Source organism: Pelodiscus sinensis, chromosome 7 (assembly GCF_049634645.1).
Source record: "Pelodiscus sinensis isolate JC-2024 chromosome 7, ASM4963464v1, whole genome shotgun sequence".
Lineage (NCBI taxonomy): Eukaryota > Metazoa > Chordata > Testudines > Trionychidae > Pelodiscus > Pelodiscus sinensis.
In genome coordinates this window covers 52,498,766-52,521,778 of record NC_134717.1, presented here as the reverse complement: position 1 = coordinate 52,521,778, position 23,013 = coordinate 52,498,766, and the positions used below count along the sequence as shown (strand labels likewise).

The window sequence follows — 23,013 nt, the reverse complement described above, 5'->3', positions numbered from 1 at the left end:
CTGGAGAGGAAGGGAAAAGAGTAAAAGTAGAATAGCTGTTGGTGCAGGCAAAATGGCTTTGTGGAGAAAGCAGGAAGGGGAAGGAATACAAACATCTGTTAAAGCTTTACGAGTGACTTTTTTGGCTCAGGTCATTCTACAGTTGTGGAGCTCTGCCTTCTGCAGTAGATGTTACTGCTAACAATGACAGATGCTACAAAGGCAATGGAAATAATAGAAAAAATAATAAAAAAATTGAAATAATTTGGCTAAGAGGAAGATAGTAAAGAGAAGAAAAGTACAGTTCAGATGATTAACTTTTCCCATATTCTATACAATAGGCAATAAAAGTAAAATACAAGGGTGATATTTGAAGAACTGATTTACTATTGAAATTCTCCATGGTAATTTTAATGACTTTATTTTAGAGCATACTTAAGCCAGAAAGAACTGTTACTGCATATCAATTAATACATTAAATCACACTTAGCTACCCTATCTAAAGTGTGCACTGAAGCCCTATTGTTGAATCTGTTACCAGCACCTAATGGTCTGAGGGAAGAGAAGGGACTCAGTGTCTGAGCTTCCATCTCTCTCTCTCTCTCTCTCTCTCTCTCTCTCTGGGATCCCTTGGATCGAGCGATATTTCCCCTTGGGTGCCTATATCTGATGAGAATGTAGATGAGAAATTAAGCCAATTATGGCAAGGAACACTCGCTGGCAGTGGATGCACATAAGGTCTCTATCTCCGTCAGCACCGACACCAGTGACGTCGAAGCGGGCCTGGGCACGCTCCTTACGTTGGGCTCCCTGATCTTCTTCATGGAGACATTGCTTGATCTCAGCATGTCAGGGACCATTCTTGATGGTGGTCTTTGAGGTTACCAGATCCTTCACCTGCCTCTCCCAAGTGTCAGCATGAATACTGCATTTTACCAAGGTGTTCTTAAGGATATCGCTGTAGCGCTTCCTCTACCCACCACGAGACCTCATCCCGGTCCTCAGCTTCCACCATGTTTCTTTCAAGCTGCATTTTTGATGGATTTATTTTTAAAATGCTCATCCTAGCTGAACCCCTGAAGTAATACTCTTTCTCTTTCGTTATGGAGTTGTCAATTACAGCCAGTAGACAGATGATTCAGTAGCAGCCATGTAGGTGTGTTGTCTCCCACTTAATCTTAATTGAGTGATAACTCCAACAAGTCAGAAAGTGGGGTTTAGGTCCAAGGAAAATTTTCAGTTTTCAGCAAAGAATGAAAAAAACAATATAGTTTGGTCTAAAACCAAAATATTTCAATTCTGAAATGCCATTTGGTGGGAGAAGTAGTTTAGGTATTTCACACTCCCCTCTCCTCTATCTATAGACTCCATGGTTGGACCTTTTCTCACATAATACATTCAGGTCTTCCTTCTTGATGAAGGGATGTGGTGCATCTGGGTTGTTACCTGGCTTTAACACTTCATGCAAGATGAGGTCCAGCTGCAGATCCTTTTATTTAACTTGACGAAAAGATCTTTAAACATGGGCTGATCACAGTCTATAAGTACATATATGGGGAACAGATATTTCACAGTGGACCCTTTTGTCTAGCAGAGAAACTTACAACATGATCCAGGGATGCCGAAAGGCTCCACTAACCCCTGGGCAAGTGCCGTGCCTCACTCCTGTAAGGGATAGGGCCTGGGTCAGCCAACCATCCACATTGCCCAGAGCCTGCCATGCCGCACACTCTCTCCCCAGTCCTTAAAGCCATCAGGAGTATGACACGCCACTTCAGTCCTGCAGTAGCACTGTTGGTGGCCAGGAGCCCCGGCTTCTTTGCATCGCCAGGCCCTGGAGCAACTGTTCCCTTGTTTCCCACTTGTCGGCAGGCCTGACATGATCCAATGGTTGAAAATTGAAGCTAGACAAATACAGACTAGAAATAAGTGTAATTGTGAGTGTAATTAATCAATTAATCATTAACCAAGGATTCTCCATCATTAGCAATTTTTAAGCTAAGATTGGATTTTTCTTGTAAAAGATGTGCTCTGGGAATTATTTGGGGGAAGTTCTATAGCTTGGGTTAGATTAGACTAGAGGATCTCAATGGTGCCCTCTGGCCTGGAATAAACTCTTTTAAATTTATTTTAAGACTATTCGCCTTCAAATCTCTAAGGGTATGTCTATACTACAAAGTTAATTTGAACTAACAGCTGTTAGTTCAAATTAACTTTAATAGGGGCTACACATACAAACCGCTAGTTCGAATTTAAATCGAACTAGCGGAGCACTTAATTCGAACTAGTTAAACCTCATTCTACGAGGAGTAACGCCTAGTTCGAATTAAGTAGTTCGAATTAAGGGCTGTGTAGCCACTTAATTCGAACTAGTTGGAGGCTAGCCCTTCCCAGGTTGCCCTGGTGGCCACTCGGGGCCAAACCAGAGAAACTCTTCTGCTCCCCTTCCCAGGCCCAGAGCCCTTAAAGGGGTACGGTCTGGCTACAGTGCTTGTGCCAGTTGCAAGCCTCCAGCACCCTGCCAGCAGACCCTAAACCTGGCACGGCATGAGCCAGCCACCTGCTGCCACCCAGCCCTCCACCTCTTCCCAGGACCAGGCTGGCAACTCCCATGAGCCTGCCCAGGGCCTCAAGAGGTGGGCACCCGCCTGGTCTAGTGCGGAGATCGTGGACCTCATCGAGGTTTGGGGGGAGGCCTCCAACGTCCATGATCTCTGCACTAGGCACAGGAACGTGGCCGTCTACAGCCGCATGGCTCCCAACCTGGCCATCAAAGGCCACATGCGAACCCAGGATCAGGTTTGCATGAAAATCAAGTTGGTCCAGTGAGACCCCCGACCCTGAGCCCTGAGCTCAGAACATAAGAACATAAGAATGGCCATACTGGGTCAGACCAAAGGTCCATCTAGCCTACTAGCCTGTCTGCCAACAGTGGCCAGCACCACGTACCCTGGAGGGGATGGACCGAAGACAATCACCAAGCCATTTGTCTCGTGCCATCCATCTCCAGCCTTCCACAAACAGAGGCTAGGGATACCATTCCTATCCCCTGGCTAATAGCACTCCATGGACCCAACCTCCATGAATTTATCTAACTTCTCTTTAAACTCTGTTATAATTCTAGCCTTCATAGCCTCCTGTGGCAAGGAGTTCCACAGGTTGACTATGTGCTGTGTGAAGAACTTTCGCTTATTAATTTTAAACCTGCTGTCCATTCATTTTGTTTGGTATCCTCTAGTCCTTATATTATGGGAACTAATGAAGAACTTTTCTTTATTCACTCTCTCCACACATCTCATGATTTTCTCTATCATATCCCCCATCAGTCTCCTCTTTTCTAAGCTGAAAAGTCCCAGTCTCTTTAGCCTCTCTTCATATGGGACCTGTTCCAAACCCCTAATCATTGTAGTTTCCCTTTTCAGAACCCTTTCCAAGGCCAAAATATTTTTGTGAGGTGAGGAGACCACATCTGTACACAGTACTGAAGAAATGGAGTACCATAGTTTTATACTTCTCCTCCTCCTTCTTCCCCTGCCTTCCCCCTTCCAGCTCCCTCCTCCCAAGTTTCCCCCTCCCCTCTCCCACCCTTTCTCTTCCCCTCTCCCACCTCCTTTTCCCAGTCTCCCCAGAGGTTAATCCCCCCCCCAGTTTTGTTAAATAAAGAGAGTTTCTATTTTTGAACACACATGTCCTTTATTTTTTACATCAGGAAGGGGGACTAGGAAGGGGTAAGTGGAAGGAGGTGAGGGAGGAATGGGGCACGAGCCTCCGATAGGGAGGACTGGGGTGGCTCTGTGGGCTCCTCAGGGTGGAAGCTCTCCTGCAGGGCCTCCTGGATCCTGACAGCCCCCCGATTGACCCCCTCCCCGGATGGCAGCCTGCGGCAAGTGCAGCCAGGATGATGGCTGAGTGCTGTGATGTGCCTAGTGTGGGCACTCAGGGCACTCCAAGACAGGACTGCTTTGTTGTCCCTCATCGAGTTAGACAAACTGTGACGGGGCGGACAGGCCCCGCACTAACGAGCAGGAGATAGCTCAGGCCCAGCTGGCAGAGAAGGCCCCGCCCCTCCGACCCTGCTGGGCATGCTCCCAACAGCGGCCGGGTATAAAGGCAGGAGGAGCCCAGCAGGCGGGGAGGCCCCAGGGAGAAGGAGGAGACCAGGCCGGACCGGAGTTCTTGCAGTTGCTGGGTCCAGAGTCGTCGCCCGCGCTGAACCGGGACACGGAGAAAGCAGCCGCCGGCCCAGAGTGGCAGGAGCGCGCCCTCAACCCCGACAGGTACTGCCTGAGAGGCGAAGGGGCCCGGGGGGGACCAGGGCGTGGTAGGAAGCAGCCCAGGGCAAGGGATACAAAGTTTGGCTCGGCGTGTATCGGCCGGATCCCCCGCCAAGCCGGCAGGAGCCATAGACCCTGCCTAAAGGGCCCTGGGCTGGGACCCGGTGGAGAGGGAGGGCCCGGGTCCCCCTACCACCCGTTTTCCCCTTCCCTGGACAAACAAACCCCGGGCCAGGGGAGGCTTCGCAGAGCAACTAGGCCTTTGCTACCGTATATGCCCTGATAGAAGGGCCGAGACTTTTGTGGTGGGACTTTGCTACCGTATATGCCCTGATAGAAGGGCCGAGACTTTTGTGGTGGGACTTTGCTACCGTATATGCCCTGACAGAAGGGCCGAGACTTTTGTGTTGGGACTTTGTTACCATATATGCCCTGATAGAAGGGCCGAGACTTTCGTGTTGAGACTCTGCTACCGTGCATACCCTAATAGAAGGGCCGGGGCCTGGGCCTAGGGACTCTGGAGTACCGTATAGGCCCGGTCGGAGGGGGCCGAGCCCCTGGACGGGGGCGTACCCCTTGACAACATGGTGGAGAATGTGGGCACGCCACCCCTGAACCTAGGGGAGGAACGGTGGGGTGAATGCCCCAACCGGGCGGAGAGCGAAACGGAGGTGGTGAGATGGATAGAAAAGGCGGCTGAGAGGCAGAGGGGGCAACTCCTGCAGCTGAGCCGGGCGTTGCAGCAGTGGGTAGCGCAACAACTGGAGCAACAAGGGCAGCTGCTCCAGGAGCTAAAGGAAGGGTTACTAGCCTCCCAGGCGCGGAGGCTGCAGGCGGAGACAACCGAGGACAGTGGATACGCCCAGGTACCGACTGTAGGGCACAGGGCCCGGGAAAATGGGCCGGCAAAGGCCGTAGTGGAGGTACGGGTAGAAGGGACTCTCGTCAGAGCCCTGATAGACTCCGGGTGTAGCCAGACCATGGTACAGGAGAGCCTGGTAAAGAGCCCCGAACCCGCAGGGGGGCCAGTCCTGCTACAGTGTGTGCACGGGGATATAAAGGCCTACCCGACGGCCTGGGTGAGGGTTGCGGATGCCTGCGAGGAGAGGATTTGTCGGGTAGGGTTGGCCCCACAGCTGGCGTATCCGGTAATATTGGGGCGAGATTGGCCTGGTCTCCGCAGGTTGGTCCAAGAGTGGGCCCAGCAGGACCCTCCCGAAACCGGAAGAAGGCCTCGCACAGGGACGGTGGTGGCCCAAGGTGAGAACCCCGAACCCGAGGACGAACCGGGAGTTAGGGCCGGGACGTCGGGCTCAGCAGAAACCCCAACCCCGCCCATAGAGGAGGGAGAGACGGAGTGGCTAGACGCCCGGGGAGACTTTATGCGAGACCAGAGAGAGGACTTAACGTTGAGCCGAGCCTGGGAACAAATCCAGGAGGCTGAGGACAAAGAGTTCGGAGGCGAACGGGGTCAGCAAGGACCGAGGTTTGAGGTCCGGAACGACAGGCTTTACCGAGTGGCCCTAGACCCGCAGACGGGCGAGGAATCCGTGCAGCTCCTCGTCCCCGCCAGGTACCGAAAGGGGGTACTGCGATTGGGCCATGCCAGTCCCTGGGCAGGACATCTGGGCCGTGAGAAAACGCTGCAGCGGGTGGCCCAGAGGTTCTTTTGGCCCGGGATCCATCGGGAGGTGAGGGAGTTCTGCGAATCCTGCCCCGAATGTCAGCGCACCAACCCAAAGGGGGTACCCAAGGCCCCCCTGGTGGCTCTACCAGTGGTAGGGGTCCCCTTTGAGCGGATCGGGTTGGACTTGGTGGGGCCCCTCGAGAAGGCTAGCTCGGGGTGCCAATATATCCTCGTTATAGTGGACTATGCCACCCGGTATCCCGAGGCAGTGCCCTTACGGAACACCACCGCCGCTACTATAGCCGCGGAACTCCTGGAGGTATTCTCTAGAGTGGGAATACCGAAAGAGATACTGACTGATCAGGGCACCAATGTCTCGTCCAAACTGATGGCCGAGCTGTGCCGGTTGTTAAACATCCACGCACTACGGACGACCGTATACCATCCCCAAACAGACGGACTGGTGGAACGTTTTAATCGGACATTGAAATCAATGCTCCGCAAATTTGTAGAAGAGGACCCCCGGGGGTGGGACAAGATGTTGCCAGCCTTACTCTTCGCGGTGCGGGAGGTACCGCAGGCCTCTACGGGGTTCTCCCCTTTTGAACTCCTATATGGGCGACAACCTCGGGGGATCCTTGACCTCCTGAGAGAGGATTGGGAGGGGCAGGAGTCCCGGGTGATGGGAACGGTCCCCTACGTGCTGCAATTGAGGGAGCGCTTGCAGAAGTTAGGCGAGTTCGCTCGAACTAACCTTTTACAGGCTCAAGAAACTCAAGCCAGATACTACGACCGAGGGACAAAACTACGGACGTTTGAGCCGGGCGACCGGGTGCTCCTACTTTTACCCTCGCAAGAGTCCAAGTTACTAGCCAAATGGCAGGGGCCGTTTGAGGTGGTACGCCGAGTGGGGCCTGTCGATTACGAGGTGAGGTTAACGGGGAGGAAGAAGGGACTACAGATATACCATGTAAACTTACTAAAAAAATGGAAAGTGCAGGAAGGACTCGTGATCAATCCCTCCCCACCTGATGAAGACTTGGGGCCTGCGGCCGCCGACCCACCCCCGGATCAACCAGCCACTCTGGGGGAAGAACTGAGCCCGGGACAAAAAGACGAGCTATCCCGCTTGGTCCAGAAATACGCCCACGTCTTATCTTCCCAGCCAGGCCGGACCAGAGGGATAAGCCATCATATAAGCACCCTACCAGGCCAACGGGTTCGGGACCAACACCGTCCGCTACCTCGGAAGATGTGGGGGCTGGTGGAAAGAGAACTCCAGGCGATGCTGGAGATGGGAGTGATTGAGGAATCTCGCAGCGAGTGGCGCAGCCCCATCGTGCTTGTCCCAAAACCCGACGGGACGATGCGCTTCTGTATTGATTTCCGGAAGGTCAATGCCATCTCAAGATTTGATGCTTACCCCATGCCACGCGTGGATGAGTTACTCGAGAGGCTGGGAAAAGCTCGGTACCTCTCCACCCTAGACCTAACCAAGGGTTATTGGCAAATCCCGTTGACCCCGACCTCCAAGGAAAAGACTGCCTTCCCCACCCCGTTCGGGCTGTACCAGTTCATCACAATGCCCTTCGGCCTCCACGGGGCGGCCGCCACCTTCCAGCGTTTAGTAGACCGGTTATTACGCCCTCACCAGCTATACGCCACCGCGTACATAGATGATATAGTCGTCTACAGCCAAACGTGGCCGGAGCACCTTCAACATCTGGAAGCAGTATTAAAAGCCCTCGAGGACGCGAACCTCACGGCAAACCCCGGGAAATGCCACTTGGGACGAAGGGAGGTGACTTATCTGGGATACACGGTGGGGAGGGGGACGTTGAGACCCTTAGTCGACAAGGTACAAGCCCTCCAGGAGTGGAAGAGGCCGACAATGAAGAAGCAGATTCGGCAATTTCTGGGACTGGCAGGTTACTACCGCCGATTCATACCTGACTTCTCAACATTGGCGACACCACTGTCAGACCTGACTCGGAATTCCATGCCGACAAAGGTACAATGGACACCAGAATGTGAAGAGGCTTTCCACACATTGAAACAACGATTAGTAAAAGAACCCGTGTTGTTCCCCCCAGACTTTGCTAAAGACTTTATCCTCCAGACGGACGCCTCTGAGAGAGGACTAGGAGCCGTGCTAGCCCAAGAAGTGGACGGCGAAGAGCATCCGGTGCTCTATATGAGCCGGAAGCTTTTTCCCCGGGAGCAGAGATATTCCACGATTGAAAAAGAGGCGCTGGCCGTAAAGTGGGCCACAGATGCACTCCGGTATTACCTGTTAGGTAGCCACTTCCGACTGGTCACGGACCACGCCCCTCTGAGATGGCTACATAGTCTGAAAGACAAGAATCCTCGGATAATGCGATGGTATTTGTCACTGCAACCATACGATTTTGAAGTGGCCCACCGCCCGGGTAAGACTCATATGAATGCCGATTTCTTTTCCCGATTAGGAGAAGAAGAAACCTGGGCAAAACAGACGGTAACTACCCATTTAAGGGGGGAGGTGTGTGACGGGGCGGACAGGCCCCGCACTAACGAGCAGGAGATAGCTCAGGCCCAGCTGGCAGAGAAGGCCCCGCCCCTCCGACCCTGCTGGGCATGCTCCCAACAGCGGCCGGGTATAAAGGCAGGAGGAGCCCAGCAGGCGGGGAGGCCCCAGGGAGAAGGAGGAGACCAGGCCGGACCGGAGTTCTTGCAGTTGCTGGGTCCAGAGTCGTCGCCCGCGCTGAACCGGGACACGGAGAAAGCAGCCGCCGGCCCAGAGTGGCAGGAGCGCGCCCTCAACCCCGACAGGTACTGCCTGAGAGGCGAAGGGGCCCGGGGGGAACCAGGACGTGGTAGGAAGCAGCCCAGGGCAAGGGATACAAAGTTTGGCTCGGCGTGTATCGGCCGGATCCCCCGCCAAGCCGGCAGGAGCCATAGACCCTGCCTAAAGGGCCCTGGGCTGGGACCCGGTGGAGAGGGAGGGCCCGGGTCCCCCTACCACCCGTTTTCCCCTTCCCTGGACAAACAAACCCCGGGCCAGGGGAGGCTTCGCAGAGCAACTAGGCCTTTGCTACCGTATATGCCCTGATAGAAGGGCCGAGACTTTTGTGGTGGGACTTTGCTACCGTATATGCCCTGATAGAAGGGCCGAGACTTTTGTGGTGGGACTTTGCTACCGTATATGCCCTGATAGAAGGGCCGAGACTTTTGTGTTGGGACTTTGTTACCATATATGCCCTGATAGAAGGGCCGAGACTTTCGTGTTGAGACTCTGCTACCGTGCATACCCTAATAGAAGGGCCGGGGCCTGGGCCTAGGGACTCTGGAGTACCGTATAGGCCCGGTCGGAGGGGGCCGAGCCCCTGGACGGGGGCGTACCCCTTGACACAAACAAACAGGGAACCCTGAGAACTGTCTGTCCGGGGTGGGGGTCGGGTCCCTTTAAGCACAGCCCTCGGCTAGCCTAAGGCAGCAGCTCCACACTCTAAGTCCTAACCTGATGCCCTACCAGCACTGCTTCCGGCCAGCCTTAACTTCGGTTCAGGGTCTACTCAATGTGGACATGCTATTTCGAATTAGCAAAATGTTTTAGTTTTTAGGTCTAGATTCACTAATTTGAATTAGCTTATTTTGAATTAACTAATTCGAATTAAGTTAGTTTGAATTAATGCTGTAGTGTAGACATATCCTTAAAGTATGTAAGTATCTCTGGAATGTTGCTATCCTAGATCTGTAAATAGAGAATATTTATTTAAAAAAAATACAAACCTTATCCCCCTAAAACAGCCAAGTTTACATTGCTGAGTAGCTGCCTATATGAACATCCTTAATTGTTTGCAATTTTACTGTAGAGTTAGACTTCCACCATGGGAATATTTTTTAAGCTGTTATTCATAGTTTTCTTTCATCATTAATGCTTTCTGTTTTTCCTTGTCATCAAATACCTTTGTATTTGGTTATATTCCCCTGAGTGTATTAACCTGACTCCTTCTCAAGTTAAATGTTCTCTCCACAGATACTCTAGTATTTTTTTCTTTACTTCTGTTTGATCACCTTCCAGCTTGGAATCATCTCTGAATTCCATTTATGTCTTTCAGATCATTAAAACAGAATAGGATTATAGGATTCAACATTGATTTCATCTCAACAGCCACCTAACTCTATGTACCGATATTTATCCTTCATCCAGTTTTTAATCTATATAGCAGTGTTCCTATCCAAACCAAATAGAATAAACTTTGAGCTAATGAATTCATGAGATGACATAGGAAATGCTTTAATGAAGTCCAGATGTATAGTACCAGAACCTTGCCTGCACATTTTGTAATTATATCAAAAAGAAGTCATCTCCAGGAAAAAACTTTCTTTCCTTAGGTATAAATTTGAGTGTACATTAACAACTTCGGGGACACTGATAGGAAGCACTCGGCATTGTAGATGTGAGTTAATCTCTTGTCTACCTCAAGCAATTCAGACCTTGAAGTTTGAACATGGCCACTGGAAGAGTTGATATGAGGTGCTTACAAAAGCATTACCTAAAAAATATGTGGCTAGTGGGTGGCTAATAGAGTTCAATGTTAACAAATGTCAATAGTTTTTCACCTTGAATCAGAATAGCCTAATTCTGTCTTCATCTACACTGTACAACTTCTCTGAAGTAAATGGAGGTACACAGGTATAACCTAAGAGGCAATTGGCTCTTCAACTCTAACGATCAAAACTCGCCATATCATTAGGATCATATTATGATTTGCTCAATACACAGATACTATTTAGATGCTTCTTTTACAAAGAGTCTGGTTAGAAGCTAACTCAACAGTCCTGTATTTCTTCCTAGTCAGAAAAAAGTCACTGCAGGGACCCACTTTAAAGAATTTATTTTAACTTTCTTTTAAGGCAAAATTGCAATAAAATGTTAAAATACTGCCGATTACATATTTATTACTTATTCAGGATCAGGTTGATATTCAAAGAATCTGATAAAGCTTCTGGCTTGGGAGCCTTCTGACTGAGTATACCTACAAGGGTGACCACATTTCTACCAATTAGCTTTTTGGTGCTTCTTTTGTGTATGTGGTTGCGGTGAAAGATTTTTCCATTACAAGACAAGTCCATATTTTATTAAAACACAGTTCCATAGAAGTCGTGTTTTACCATGATGTGCAATACAGAATATTGCTGCTACTGTACTAATAAAAAAGAAAGAAATTTGTCATTCTGTAGATTATTTGGTGGAGCAGTAAGCAAGCAGACCAAGTTATCTTTTCACATATGGGTTTCCCCCCAGAAATTGTCATTGCTACACTACAGGTGCATTCCATGCATATTAATCAGTCTGTTGTTTGTCTAACGGTTCTCAAGAAGCCATCTTTGAACCACATCTCAGTATATTACCAGGGCAAGTTCTGGCAGGAGTTGCTAGAGGGTTACATACCAACAGCAGAAGAGGAAAAAGAAAGGGTGATGTCTGATGTGAACAGGCACAACTATAAGTGAATAAAATTATACCTGGCCTGATTTGGCCCCTTAAGACTTCATTAAAATCTAAACATTACACAGACTACATCCCACACAGTAAGAATTTTTAGGAATGATTTGTATTACAATAGTTCCAAGTGCTCAAGGACCCATTGTACTCAGCATTGTATAAAAATATAAATGATTGGCTGCTTGTTTACCATCATCCTTATGTATATAAGAATATTTTGTGTGCAATGGATTTTGTGTGCCATGACTCCCTTTGGTTAAGCTATGCTCAATCGTTTGCTTATTGTTATCAATCTCTTATAGAGCATGACTGCTGGATGAGGAAAATATCCAAGGCAAGAGTGAGTATTACCTAAAGGAAAATGTGGCTGGAATCTGGACACAGTTTTGCATGTAAGTAATTGACTCTCAAGAGTGTTATTCCATCAGCATCAGTTAAACCTGGAATATGATGTTTGTGGCTTAAGTAGTTCTAAAGAAGCTCTGGTAGTATTATCCACAACCTAAAGCTCAGTTCTACAGTCCTGTGGATTACTACTACAATGGAACAATAAGGAGTTAAATCATTGCAGGGGGAACTTTTTGTAGATTTAGTCCTTTCAACCTGTTTCCACTGGGTTTCCCATAGCAGGATCAATTATGTCTGTCTATGTGGTTTGAAAGCAATTTTGTACCTTTTTAGGGGCATTTATGGATCTGTACTTCAATGTTCAAAGATTCATTCATAGTGCAGTCTGCACTGCAATGTAAAAAGGTGCCTCTTGAAGAGCTGAACTTAATTTACAAGTGTTCAGAAATACATTTTTAATGCATCTGTTACATGTAAAGTGGCATCCTGTTCCCACACTGTTTACACTGACAGACAAGGAGCAGAACTCAGGTTTTTAAAATTTATTAAATTATTTATTCATTCATTATCTTGCTGAGTAATGGGAATACATCACTATGTTTACAGAGGAGATGTTACAGGCGTTCCACAAAGACCAGATATTTCCATATTTGGGGTTGCCCAACTATTAGCAGATATGAAAGCTGTTTTACAGCTCACAGTTCATCTCTGCATTGACTCCCATCATCCCTGGGAAGCTGTTACTTTAGCCTAAGCTTGGTGCCTATGGATTAGTTTTTCCATCTGTGTTGCAGTAGTAAAAGGAAGGAAGGAGTGGAATTTCCTTTTTAAACATGACAGCTAAATGCTCATATAAATTGAACTGCAGCTTTACTTAACATATGGGTTTCAACCCTGACATGGAGCCAGAATTTACTGCATGTTTAATGACCTATAGTGTAATAGGGCAGATTCTCTCCTGAACCAGAGCTCTGCTTAGCCAGAGTGTGGCCATCACGGAGCCAGCTCCAGCTCTATCCTGGATACCACATGGAGCTGTTATTGGGCATATCTAAATTCCACCATTGATGTCAGGACATTTACAGATCCTCCCAGTGCACACCTGATGTATCACAGCTCTGCCATACCCTCTTCCCCACCTCAACACAGTCCCTATGCTGGGAGAAGGTGGAGGCAGAGGTGCAGGATCAACACAGATGCATCAGCATGGGGTTTTCCCTATGTCATGAGAATTGTCTGCTAGTGATTTGCTGTGGATTACAGCCCCTCTGCTCCACCAGTGTGGCAGGAGTTGTAGCCATGGAAATGGGGTCACAGCTGGGATCTAGATATATTGATCATACTGAATTATAAAGAGAAGTGGCACCTGTTTTAATCAGTTTTCAGTAGATTTTGAATAATGTTAATTACTTTTGTTTTTCTTACAACTTCTCCATTACAGCTTGATCTGATTGCTGAACTGAAATATTTCATCAGCTTTAATGATGGAGAGAAATTGGATCATACATTTGCTGCTCCTCTTATCAGTTACTATGGTGAGTTTTGACATTTTTCTTAGCATGTATTTCTGCTTTCAGTTTGCAGAGGCACTGCACAGACCTTGACTTCTCAGTAAATATGGAAATACAAAATAGAAATTCTTGTCTTGCTCTAATATCTAAGATCCACTGTAGTGGATACAGAAAAAAAGTACTGTGAAAATAATGGTAACTTCATACATATACATATACATATACATATACATATACATATACATATGAAGTTACCATTATTTTCACAGTACATTTTTCTAAAGCTACTACAGAAATACATATATAAATCTCCTTTTCCTCCTAGTTTTTTGCCGTTGCTATACCAAAGGAGAAGTCTTGGAATGTGACAGAAGACATCATTCAATTGAGTGTGACTAGGAATAAAATAATGACAGCACAGTATGAATGCTATCAGAAAATTATGCAAGAGCCTATTCACAGTAAAGAAGGTAAATGATTTATCTTCTGATTTATTACTCTATTTACCATAATGCTTACAACTAATGGATTAGGGACTAATATATTAGGTGATGTACAAACACAGAACAAGAAAGAAAGAAGCAATATATATAGGAACTAGACTGTAGATTTGAATTGTATAACTAAGGAACTTTAAAGACTTCCTCCTTCCTTGTCTTTTTAGTAGCTTTTTTAAATCAATAACATGAATTTCATTTCTGTAACTTTCAGGAAGACAAGTATGACTGTTATAGCAATGAGGAAGAACATTGTTATGGAAAGGTGCTGCAATGTTAGCTGCCTTGAACATCACCAACTACAGACTTAGTGCTTTATTTATATATATTGATAAATAAAATATTAAATTCCAGCACAGATAAAAATGAAGAAAGTTTATTCTCTTATAGCTATTATAGATACTCCTACCCCTTACAACAGATGATGCATGTTCCTAGGAAAATTGAAAGTCTCATCATATTAAATAGATTGTATACTTAATTAATTGGAAATGTTCACATATTGGAGCATCCTTGCTTTCTTCTAACTTCTGGGTCTTAGAAATATTCTATACCTTTTCAATAGTAATCCACTTTTGACACAACCATCTTATAGGAACTGGTGAAAATGTTCAATACACTTTACTTGTTTAAATCTTTTAAAAAAACATATGCATCTTAGAAGGTGGGAGAAGAGTGAGGTTTTTTTCCTGATTAAATCATCATCTATCGGTAAGGCAGATATTTATGCAGTTGAAAAATAAAAGTAACTCTTGCAAATTTCTGTCTTCCAGGATCTTATCAAACATGGCTCTGTGCATATCTTATAGATCTGCTGAGTAAATAAAAGCAATATCTTTACAAGTTTGTTCTTTACCCTGACAAAGATTATTTTAATTTAAACTGATTAGTTCAACCACTTGTGTCTAGGGACTGTGACTAGGTAAAACACTGCATAGCCATACTCCTAGTCCTGGCAGTATGTATAATATGCAGATTTGAACTTTGTAGTCACAATTATGATGATTTAATTTAAATACATCTTAATTAAATGAATGTATGCACAAATAAAAGTTCTCTTCCTCTTATCCAACTAGATAGAATTTTAATTAACACATTTTAGCTAAGATTTTACTTTATCCTTTAAAAGTTCATTCCAAAACATTGCTTTAAGTTTTTTAATCAGAAGATTGCTTTTGAATAAAATACTTCCATCGTGTGTTGAAGATTTTAAAGCTACAAGTAAGAGACCTGGGCTGAATAGAGAAATTATATGGTTTTAATTCTCTCTTGCAGATTTTACATCTAACTGTTTTAAGGTTTTTGTGAATGCAGGACCCAAACTTTATCATCTGATTTGTCCACATGTGTGTAGGTTCTTACTGCAACAGAACATGGGACGGTTGGTTGTGTTGGAATGATATTGCAGCAGGATCTGTATCAGTACAACGTTGTCCTGACTACTTTCAGGACTTTAACCCATCAGGTAAATGACTATGAATTTGTATGTTCAGTTTGTTTAACTAAATGGTAGTTCAGGTGATTTACTCTTCCTCTTGACCTAACCACAAAGCAAAGATCAGTGATTCAGGCCTTCAGCACCAGATACTAACAAAGGTCCCAAGCTACTGCTCACTCACTAGGTTTAGACACCAGCTCCTTGCCCAGATCCAACAGATCCACTGGCAGGACACTCACTCCTGTGCCTCCTACATTGATAAATGCTCCTGTGAGACTGTGTAAATGATAAAAAATTGAGGTAAGCTCAGGGTTCATTAACATGTGTTAGCTAACCCAGAATGTTTCCCTAGTGTAGACATGTGGTAAAATATTTTTACCTCAATTCAGCTCCTCATAGTTATTTACTTCCCCCCACCAAAATTATCAACCTTGACCTATTTTCCTAATTGAAACATGCCAATGTGGTCAAGCAGAGTGTTTTGGAGTCTCCTAATTTTATTTCATGCCTGGGAGCATTTAGCTCACTACTGTTTGGCCCAGTATTGGCAGAAAGCATTCTGATACTGAAATTCCTTCAGTGACTGTCAGCATAATAAGCAATTTTTCTCGTGATGTTTTCTTTCCTCTCTAAATCTAATTTATGAAACTGAAATGTCAGATTTTAATTTAGATCTCTCATTGTCACATAAGACCTTTACATTTTCTTAACATGCCATCTGGTTTTCTAATAATTGGCATGATGTAGTTTTAGAATAACTAGATTGCAGGATATAAAGATATTTTTCTTTGCTTGTCATTGCCAAGCAAACACAATGGCCATCATGTTCTCAAAATTCACATTAATATAAGAAAGCTCTCTTTTTGCACTAATAAATCTCTGTCCTTTGCCAGTTCTCATAAGCTACAAAATACTAGATATGGAGAAACAGACATTGAGTATTGACTATTATTTTGTTGGTTTGCTTTTTCTTTCCAATTTTGGCTGGCTAAAGAAAAAGCGACAAAGATTTGTGACCAAAATGGAAACTGGTTTAGACACCCTGAAAGCAACAGAACGTGGACAAATTACACTCAGTGTAATCTCCTTACGCATGAAAAAGTAAAGGTAGGAGAAGAATGCATGTTACCATGAGTAGAAAGCTTCTTTTTAACAGTCTTGAAACTTCAAAACCCAGCAAATATGACAGTCATTAATGCACTCATTTTTTCATTGCCTCTTAATTGTGATTGTTGTACAATGTGTTTAGAAAGAGGGACAGGACAGCAAGCTATAGAAGCAACTAGAGAGGAATGCATGCTAATCAGACTCAAAGGGCTGGATTCTGACCTAACCAATTTTACATCAGCTTGAAGTACATTAAATTACTCTTGGACTATCACTTTGCTAAAAGCTAGGGGTCTACATAAATACAAGTTCAAAGAGTAGTCACAAGCAATGCAGACACTGCTTTGCCATGCCAAGTTCAAACCTAACAGAACCATGGGAATACTTAGAATGGCTACGCTTTGCCTCCACTCTCTGTGTTACCATGGATACACTATTGTGTCCACTTGAGCTAGTGCAATTATGTGTGCAAAGAGGGACAAAAACTTGGAAGAGATGTTCTTCAAATCTTTGCTATGAATTTCTTCAGAATTGGTCCTGTGGAAGTAAAAAGGTCCTATAAATCTCCAAGATTTATGCAGATCTCAGAAGGATATGCCAATAATTTGGCCCATTCTAAGAAGTCAAAATTGCAACAATTTCACTACCAGCAGATGCATATAGCTAGTACACCTCTCAGACTAACTCCTCAGCAGAACTGGTTAGTTTTAGCCAAAAAAAAAAAAAAAGTTTCCATTTTTCATCAAACATGTTCAAAAATTGAAAAATTAGAAGGAGCTGTACTCCTGTGCATCTTCCCCACAAAACTATGGGGCTTTGGAAGGCACATGTTACCTCCTTCCGTGCCCAAGGCACTTGTTCTTCTTCCCACAGAGAGTCATTTACAGGGTCCAAGCAATGAATATCTCTCAATTATTCACACAGGCAAGGCCACACCTGTATATGGGAGTCTTCATCTGTATATGTGGATCTGGAGGAACAATTAGACCACACTGAACGGTGTTTGTCTCAAAGATGGACTATCCATAGGCATTTGGAGATGTCAATTAGATATCTTACAAGAGAAGCACAACATATGTATACACAATAATAGCAACAAACAGCTTGTTAAAATGCCATCTATTCTCCATATATTTTTTGAGGCTCGGCTTGAGAATGCCCTGGCTGGGATGATTTAGTAGGGATTGGTCCTTCTTTGGGCAGGGGACTGGACTCGATGACCTCCTGAGGTCTCTTCAAGCCTTAGGATTCTATGATTCTATATTTACGCTATTCTGTGTTATACAGCCACATCACAGATAAAGGAAAATATTCCCTCAGCTGAAACTGGTAGTGGCTTGTACTAATATTGAAGGCAAGTGAGAATAACAATCTGTCTCTCTAGCATATCTCAGGGCACTGAACAATCATTCACACTGAAGAACAGCTAAAAGCTTTAATGAGCACATTTCTTTCATTAGCTTTTCCTCAAATCATGAGACTGAATTTTTCTAATTTAGATTATAAATGGAACAAATGTCATAACTGTATTCTCTGTAAAATGTGGCTGGAAATATACAGAAGATAGGCTGCTCCACTGCCTTCCAGGGTCTTTATAACTGTTTGTTTTCCCAGAGTTTTTCCTCACTGCCTAATTTTTCAAAGTTCTTTAATTCAGCTTACTGAAGACAGCCTTAAGACCCAAGTTTAGTCTTAGCTGTTATTGAGTTTTCCTTATTTCATCTTTTTCCTGAAAAACTGATTGAAAGCTAAAGTTTCAACATGGCAAATGTAGCCTGTTTTAGAAGGAAATTTCTTTCAAGGGCCTAAATAAACACAACTCCTACCAGGGTTCTACATTAAAGGATTATATAAATACATGTCCAAACCACATTAATTTCTGTTTTGTGGAGGGGAAGCATTATTTGATTAATCAACCTTTAGCCATGAAAGTTCCTAGCAGAATAACATAAATAACTAGGACTGCTTAAATACACAGAAAAGATGTAGTTAATATGTCATTTTAATAGATATTCCTGACACATGAGTATTAAACATGACTGCCACTAATGTTACATGCTATACGAAGAAGGAATCCTCTTACAGTGACTTCTAGAGCTGACTCACAATTGATCTATAATATTTTTCATTTTTTTTAATCCATTAGGGTATGTCTACACTACCACCCTAGTTCGAACTAGGGTGGTAATGTAGGCAACCGGAGTTGCAAATGAAGCCCGGGATTTGAATTTCCCAGGCTTCATTTGCATAAAGCCGGGCGCCGCCATTTTTAAATGTCCACTAGTGTGGACTCCGTGCTTCACTAGGCTTCACGAGGAGTAACGGTAGTTCGGACTAGGAAGCCTAGTCCGAACTACCTAGTCCGTGCCGCGTGTAGCCGTGCGGCACGGAGTCCGCACTAGCGGACATTTAAAAATGGCGGCGCCCGGCGAGATGCAAATGAAGCACGGAAAATTCAAATCCCGGGCTTCATTTGCAACTCCGGTTGCCTACATTACCACCCTAGTTCGAACTAGGATGGTATTGTAGACATACCCTTACAGTTGTTCTCTATGTAACAGAGGTCTGCTGGGGTGTGCTTTTATCTACGGTATGTTTGTATTGCTCATAATGCGTTTTTTACATGTTGTTTCTTTATTGCAGACCGCAGTGAATTTGTTCTATCTGGCCATCATTGGGCACAGTCTTTCGATTATATCACTCTTGATTTCCCTTGGCATATTCTTTTATTTTAAGTAAGTATATTTAAAAAATTGTTTTGAATCTTTCACCAGATTCCTTTGGCTACAATACTCCTGGGTAATCAGGTAGTTAGAAATACCAGATACCCTACAGTTTTAATAAGGGATCCTATTGGAATATAGGGGTTTAGATAATTGAATCTCTTAGCATTCAAAGGTACATCATAATAGGAATTTCCCAGAAACCTAAGAAGGTAAAGGGTATAAACAGGAAGAAGAAATAATTTAATTAATGTTTTCTGAAACAACAGCTATTTACGGTGAATAATTAAGGATATTATTCTTTTGAATTATCTAGAATAAATTTGTCCTGTCTCTGGCTTTAAAATCCATTTTCTGCATTCTTACCCCTTCTTTTTCTTTTTGACATTGATTATAGAAATGTATACACAACATTATGAATGACATTTATATCAATAGTAATTGGCCAGAATTTTTTGTTTACCATCGGGGACCACAGGAGTGACACATAGGGGGCACATGCCTCCAAATACCATGGGTGGGAGAGGCAGGGTGCCGGCCAGCAGCCAATGGGGCCTGGTGTGGAAGGAAGTTGTCTTAGCCCTTCCCCAAGCTGGGAGGAGTCACTTGGCCAGTGGTTCCCCATGTCTCCCCTTACCAGTCACCCCTTGGAGATCAAATATCCTGTCACCCATCCTGACTTTTGCTGCAGTCATCATTTATAGTGAAGAAGTGTCACTGATTTTCAGATGGTGAAGTTTCAGATGGTGTCTGGCTGGACAATGGTTTTAATAGTCTCTTAAGCAGAGCCTCAAACTCCTGTGAAACTCCTTTTACTGAGCTAGATGTGCTTCTTGCAGCTGAGCAGGCCCTTGCTTGCAAGAGAAGGTGGATTTTACATTAGTGACTCCACTTGTGGCAAGGAGGAGATCCGGTGCAGGGAGCTGAGCTTACCAGGCACTGTTCTCTATGGATATGTCTACACTACAGTGTTATTTCGAAATACCTTATTTCGAAATAGTTAATTCGAAATAGCTTATTTTGAAATAGCACATCTACACACAAAATGCATTTCAAAATAGCATTTTGCTATTTTGAAATAGCGCTTCCACACTGAGTGGACACTGAATTGCATTGAAGGCCGGAACCATGTCCAGCAGGGCATCAGGTCAGGAGTTTATATGTGTGGCTGCTATCTGAGGCTTATGCTTAAAGGGACCCTCACCCCGGGCAGCTGATTCTCAGCTTTCCCTGCTTGCTTGCCTACCTCCCTGAGGGACAGCAAAGCATTTGTGTCTTTGTGTGCTCTGGTGACTCTCACTCGGAACAACACAGCGTGCTGCAACATGGAGCCGGAGTGGCCCCTGGGCACTCTGGTGCTTCTCGTGAACGCGTTGCTGTGTGCCTGGCTGCACTTTCTGCAGGCTGCCATCCAGGAGGTCAATCGGGGGGCTGTCAGTATCCAGGAGGCCCTGCGGGAGAGCTTCCTCCCTGAGGAGCACTAAGAGCCTCCCTGGTCTGCCCTCATTCCTCCCCCACATCGTTCCACTTACCCTCCCAACCCCCCTTCCTGATGTCAAATAAAATACATGTATTTTCATGAACACAAACTCTCTTTATTTAACAAAACTTGGGGGGAGGATGAAACTGGTGAGACTGGAGAAAGAAGGTGGGAGAGGGGACGAAAGAGGGTGGGAGAGAGAAACATGGGAGGAGGGAGGTGGAAGGGGGAAGCAAGGGGAAGAAGTGGGAGGGGAAGCTCAGGACTCAGGGTTGGGGGTCTTTTTGGACCAACTTGATTTTCATGTGAACCTGCTCCTGGGTTTGCATATGGCCTTTGGTGGTCAGACTGGCAGCTATCCTGCCACGTTCCTCCATCTAGTGTGGAGATCATGGATGTTGGGGGCACCCCCCCAAACCTGAGTAAGCTCCATGATCTCCACCCTACCTTCTCCAGGGAGCTGGCAGGCTGCTCCTGGGGAGCGGTGGATGGCTGGCTGCCAGTGGCTTGCTGGCTCATGTTTTGGGGCCATTGGGTCAGGGGCAGTGACTGCTGGCTCTGGGCTGGCAGGCTTGGAACTGGCACAGGCACTGTGGCCAGAGTCAACCTCTTTAAGGATTCTGGGGAGGGAGGAGAGAGAGTCGAGTGTTCTTGTTTGAGGCTGGAGTGGTCACCAGGGCACCCTGGAAAGGCTGGAGGCCCCCCATTTCGAAATAAGTGTCTTCACAGCACTTATTTCGAATTAGCTATTTTGAATTTGGCATTATTCCTCGTAGAATGAGGTTTACCGAATTCGAAATAAGTGTTCCACTATTTCGAATGTATGTTGAAATAGCTGTTTGACTATGTAGACACTAGTAAAGTTAATTCGAAATAACAGCTGTTATTTTGGATTAATTTTGATGTATAGACATACCCTATGCGATACCAGCTGACTGAGGGTGTTGGGGGAAAGCATGATGGGGATTGGTCCCTGGAACAAGAGCACAGTGAGGAGGGACTAGTCTCCAGAGTGAGAGACTAGTCAGAATAGTGATAGAAATGTAGCCGTGTTAGTCTGGGGTAGTTGAAGCAAAATGCAGGACAATGTAGCACTTTAAAGACTAACAAGATGGTTTATTAGATGATGAGCTTTCGTGGGCCAGACCCACTTCCTCAGACTAGTCAGAGGCATTGAGGCATGGTGGAATAAAGATCCCTACCTTGCTGATGGAGCTGGGATGGGAGCTACTTCTCTTCTCTTCTCTTCTCTTCTCTTCTCTTCTCTTCTCTTCTCTTCTCTTCTCTTCTCTTCTCTTCCTACCCTCTGGATGTGGCTCGGGTTACTCCTCCTAACCAGACACTATCAGGTCTCTGCAGATGATGGCTCCCTTCCCACCCAAACGTATGCCATTAATATGTACAAAATATGAATGAGTTGATTTTGTTTTCAGTTAATCACTGGCATTAACTGTGATTAATTGACAACCATAATATAAACCTGAAAGTGACCCAATGCCCCATGCTGCAGAGAAAGGAAAAAAACAAAAACAAAAAACAACCGCCCCTCCCCTCCCACACACACATTTCTGATAATATGACCCACAAGAAAATTTCCTCCCAAACACAAATATGGCAAGGTCCATGAAGCTAGACACCTGGGAAATAATTTTCTATTGTAACTCCATGCCCTCCCCAACAAATGCCCCATCACCTGCCACTGGAGATACTTGCTACTAGCAGTCACAGACTGATTACATCTTGCCATTGTTGTCATACCTTGCATAAATGTATCAATCTCACACATGAAATTAGTTACGTTTAGAGACAATCATTTCACTTCTCAGCCTTGTTTTGATTAGGTTAAACAAGCCAAGCTCTTTGATCTTCCCCCATAAGATAGATTTTCAATTCCTTGGATCATCCAAGTAGCCTCTCTCTGCATCTCTTCCAGTTTAAATTTCAGTTTGAGACCAGAACTGCACACAGTATTTCAGATGAGGTCTCACCAGTGCCTTGATTAATAGTAACACTTCTCTGTTTTTATTATAAATGCCTCTACAGATGCATCCTAGGATTCCATTAGCCTTTTTTTCACAGCTACATCACTGGTAGCTCATACTGATTCTGTGATCAACAAATGCACGTTTCTTTCTTCTCTTCTGTTGCATCCAACTGATAAGTCCACATTTTATAGCAAATTTTTTTGTTGTTATTCCCTAAGTGCATGACCTTACATTTCACACTATTAAATGTTATCCTTTATCCATTCTGATTTTGAAGACCTTCATCAGAGCTTCTTGTATGACATTCTGATTCTTTTCCATATGGGCAATACCTCCCAAATTTGTGCCGTACACAGATTTTTATTACACATTCCCACTTTTTCTGCCAACATCATTTAAAAAATATTACATAAGATAGGTCTCAATACTTGTCTTTGAGGAAACCTCCCTCCCATAGATGCTAACTTCTCATCTTGATGGAGGGTGCTTGCTCCCCTCTACTCCAGACCCAAACCCACTCCACCTGTTTCTCCAAACCCCCGTCCTCACCTTT

The 23,013-nt window shown here is 45.1% G+C and overlaps 1 protein-coding gene across 4 annotated transcripts in view; it reads left to right on the top strand.

Annotated features, from left to right (window-relative positions):
- The window catches only part of CALCRL (calcitonin receptor like receptor), a 102,584-nt gene that overhangs the window by 46,364 nt on the left and 33,207 nt on the right, over positions 1–23,013 (top strand). For 3 of the 4 annotated variants that reach the window (XM_006114813.4, XM_075933772.1, XM_075933771.1), the window contains 6 exons: positions 11,674–11,763; positions 13,161–13,254; positions 13,556–13,700; positions 15,082–15,192; positions 16,160–16,272; positions 18,916–19,007. In XM_006114813.4, the coding sequence (XP_006114875.1) occupies positions 13,201–13,254; positions 13,556–13,700; positions 15,082–15,192; positions 16,160–16,272; positions 18,916–19,007 (515 nt within the window). In that variant the 5' untranslated portion in view covers positions 11,674–11,763; positions 13,161–13,200. Of the gene's footprint in view, positions 1–10,257; positions 10,400–11,673; positions 11,764–13,160; positions 13,255–13,555; positions 13,701–15,081; positions 15,193–16,159; positions 16,273–18,915; positions 19,008–23,013 lie in introns of all 4 variants that reach the window. The other variant, XM_075933773.1, reaches the window with a different exon arrangement.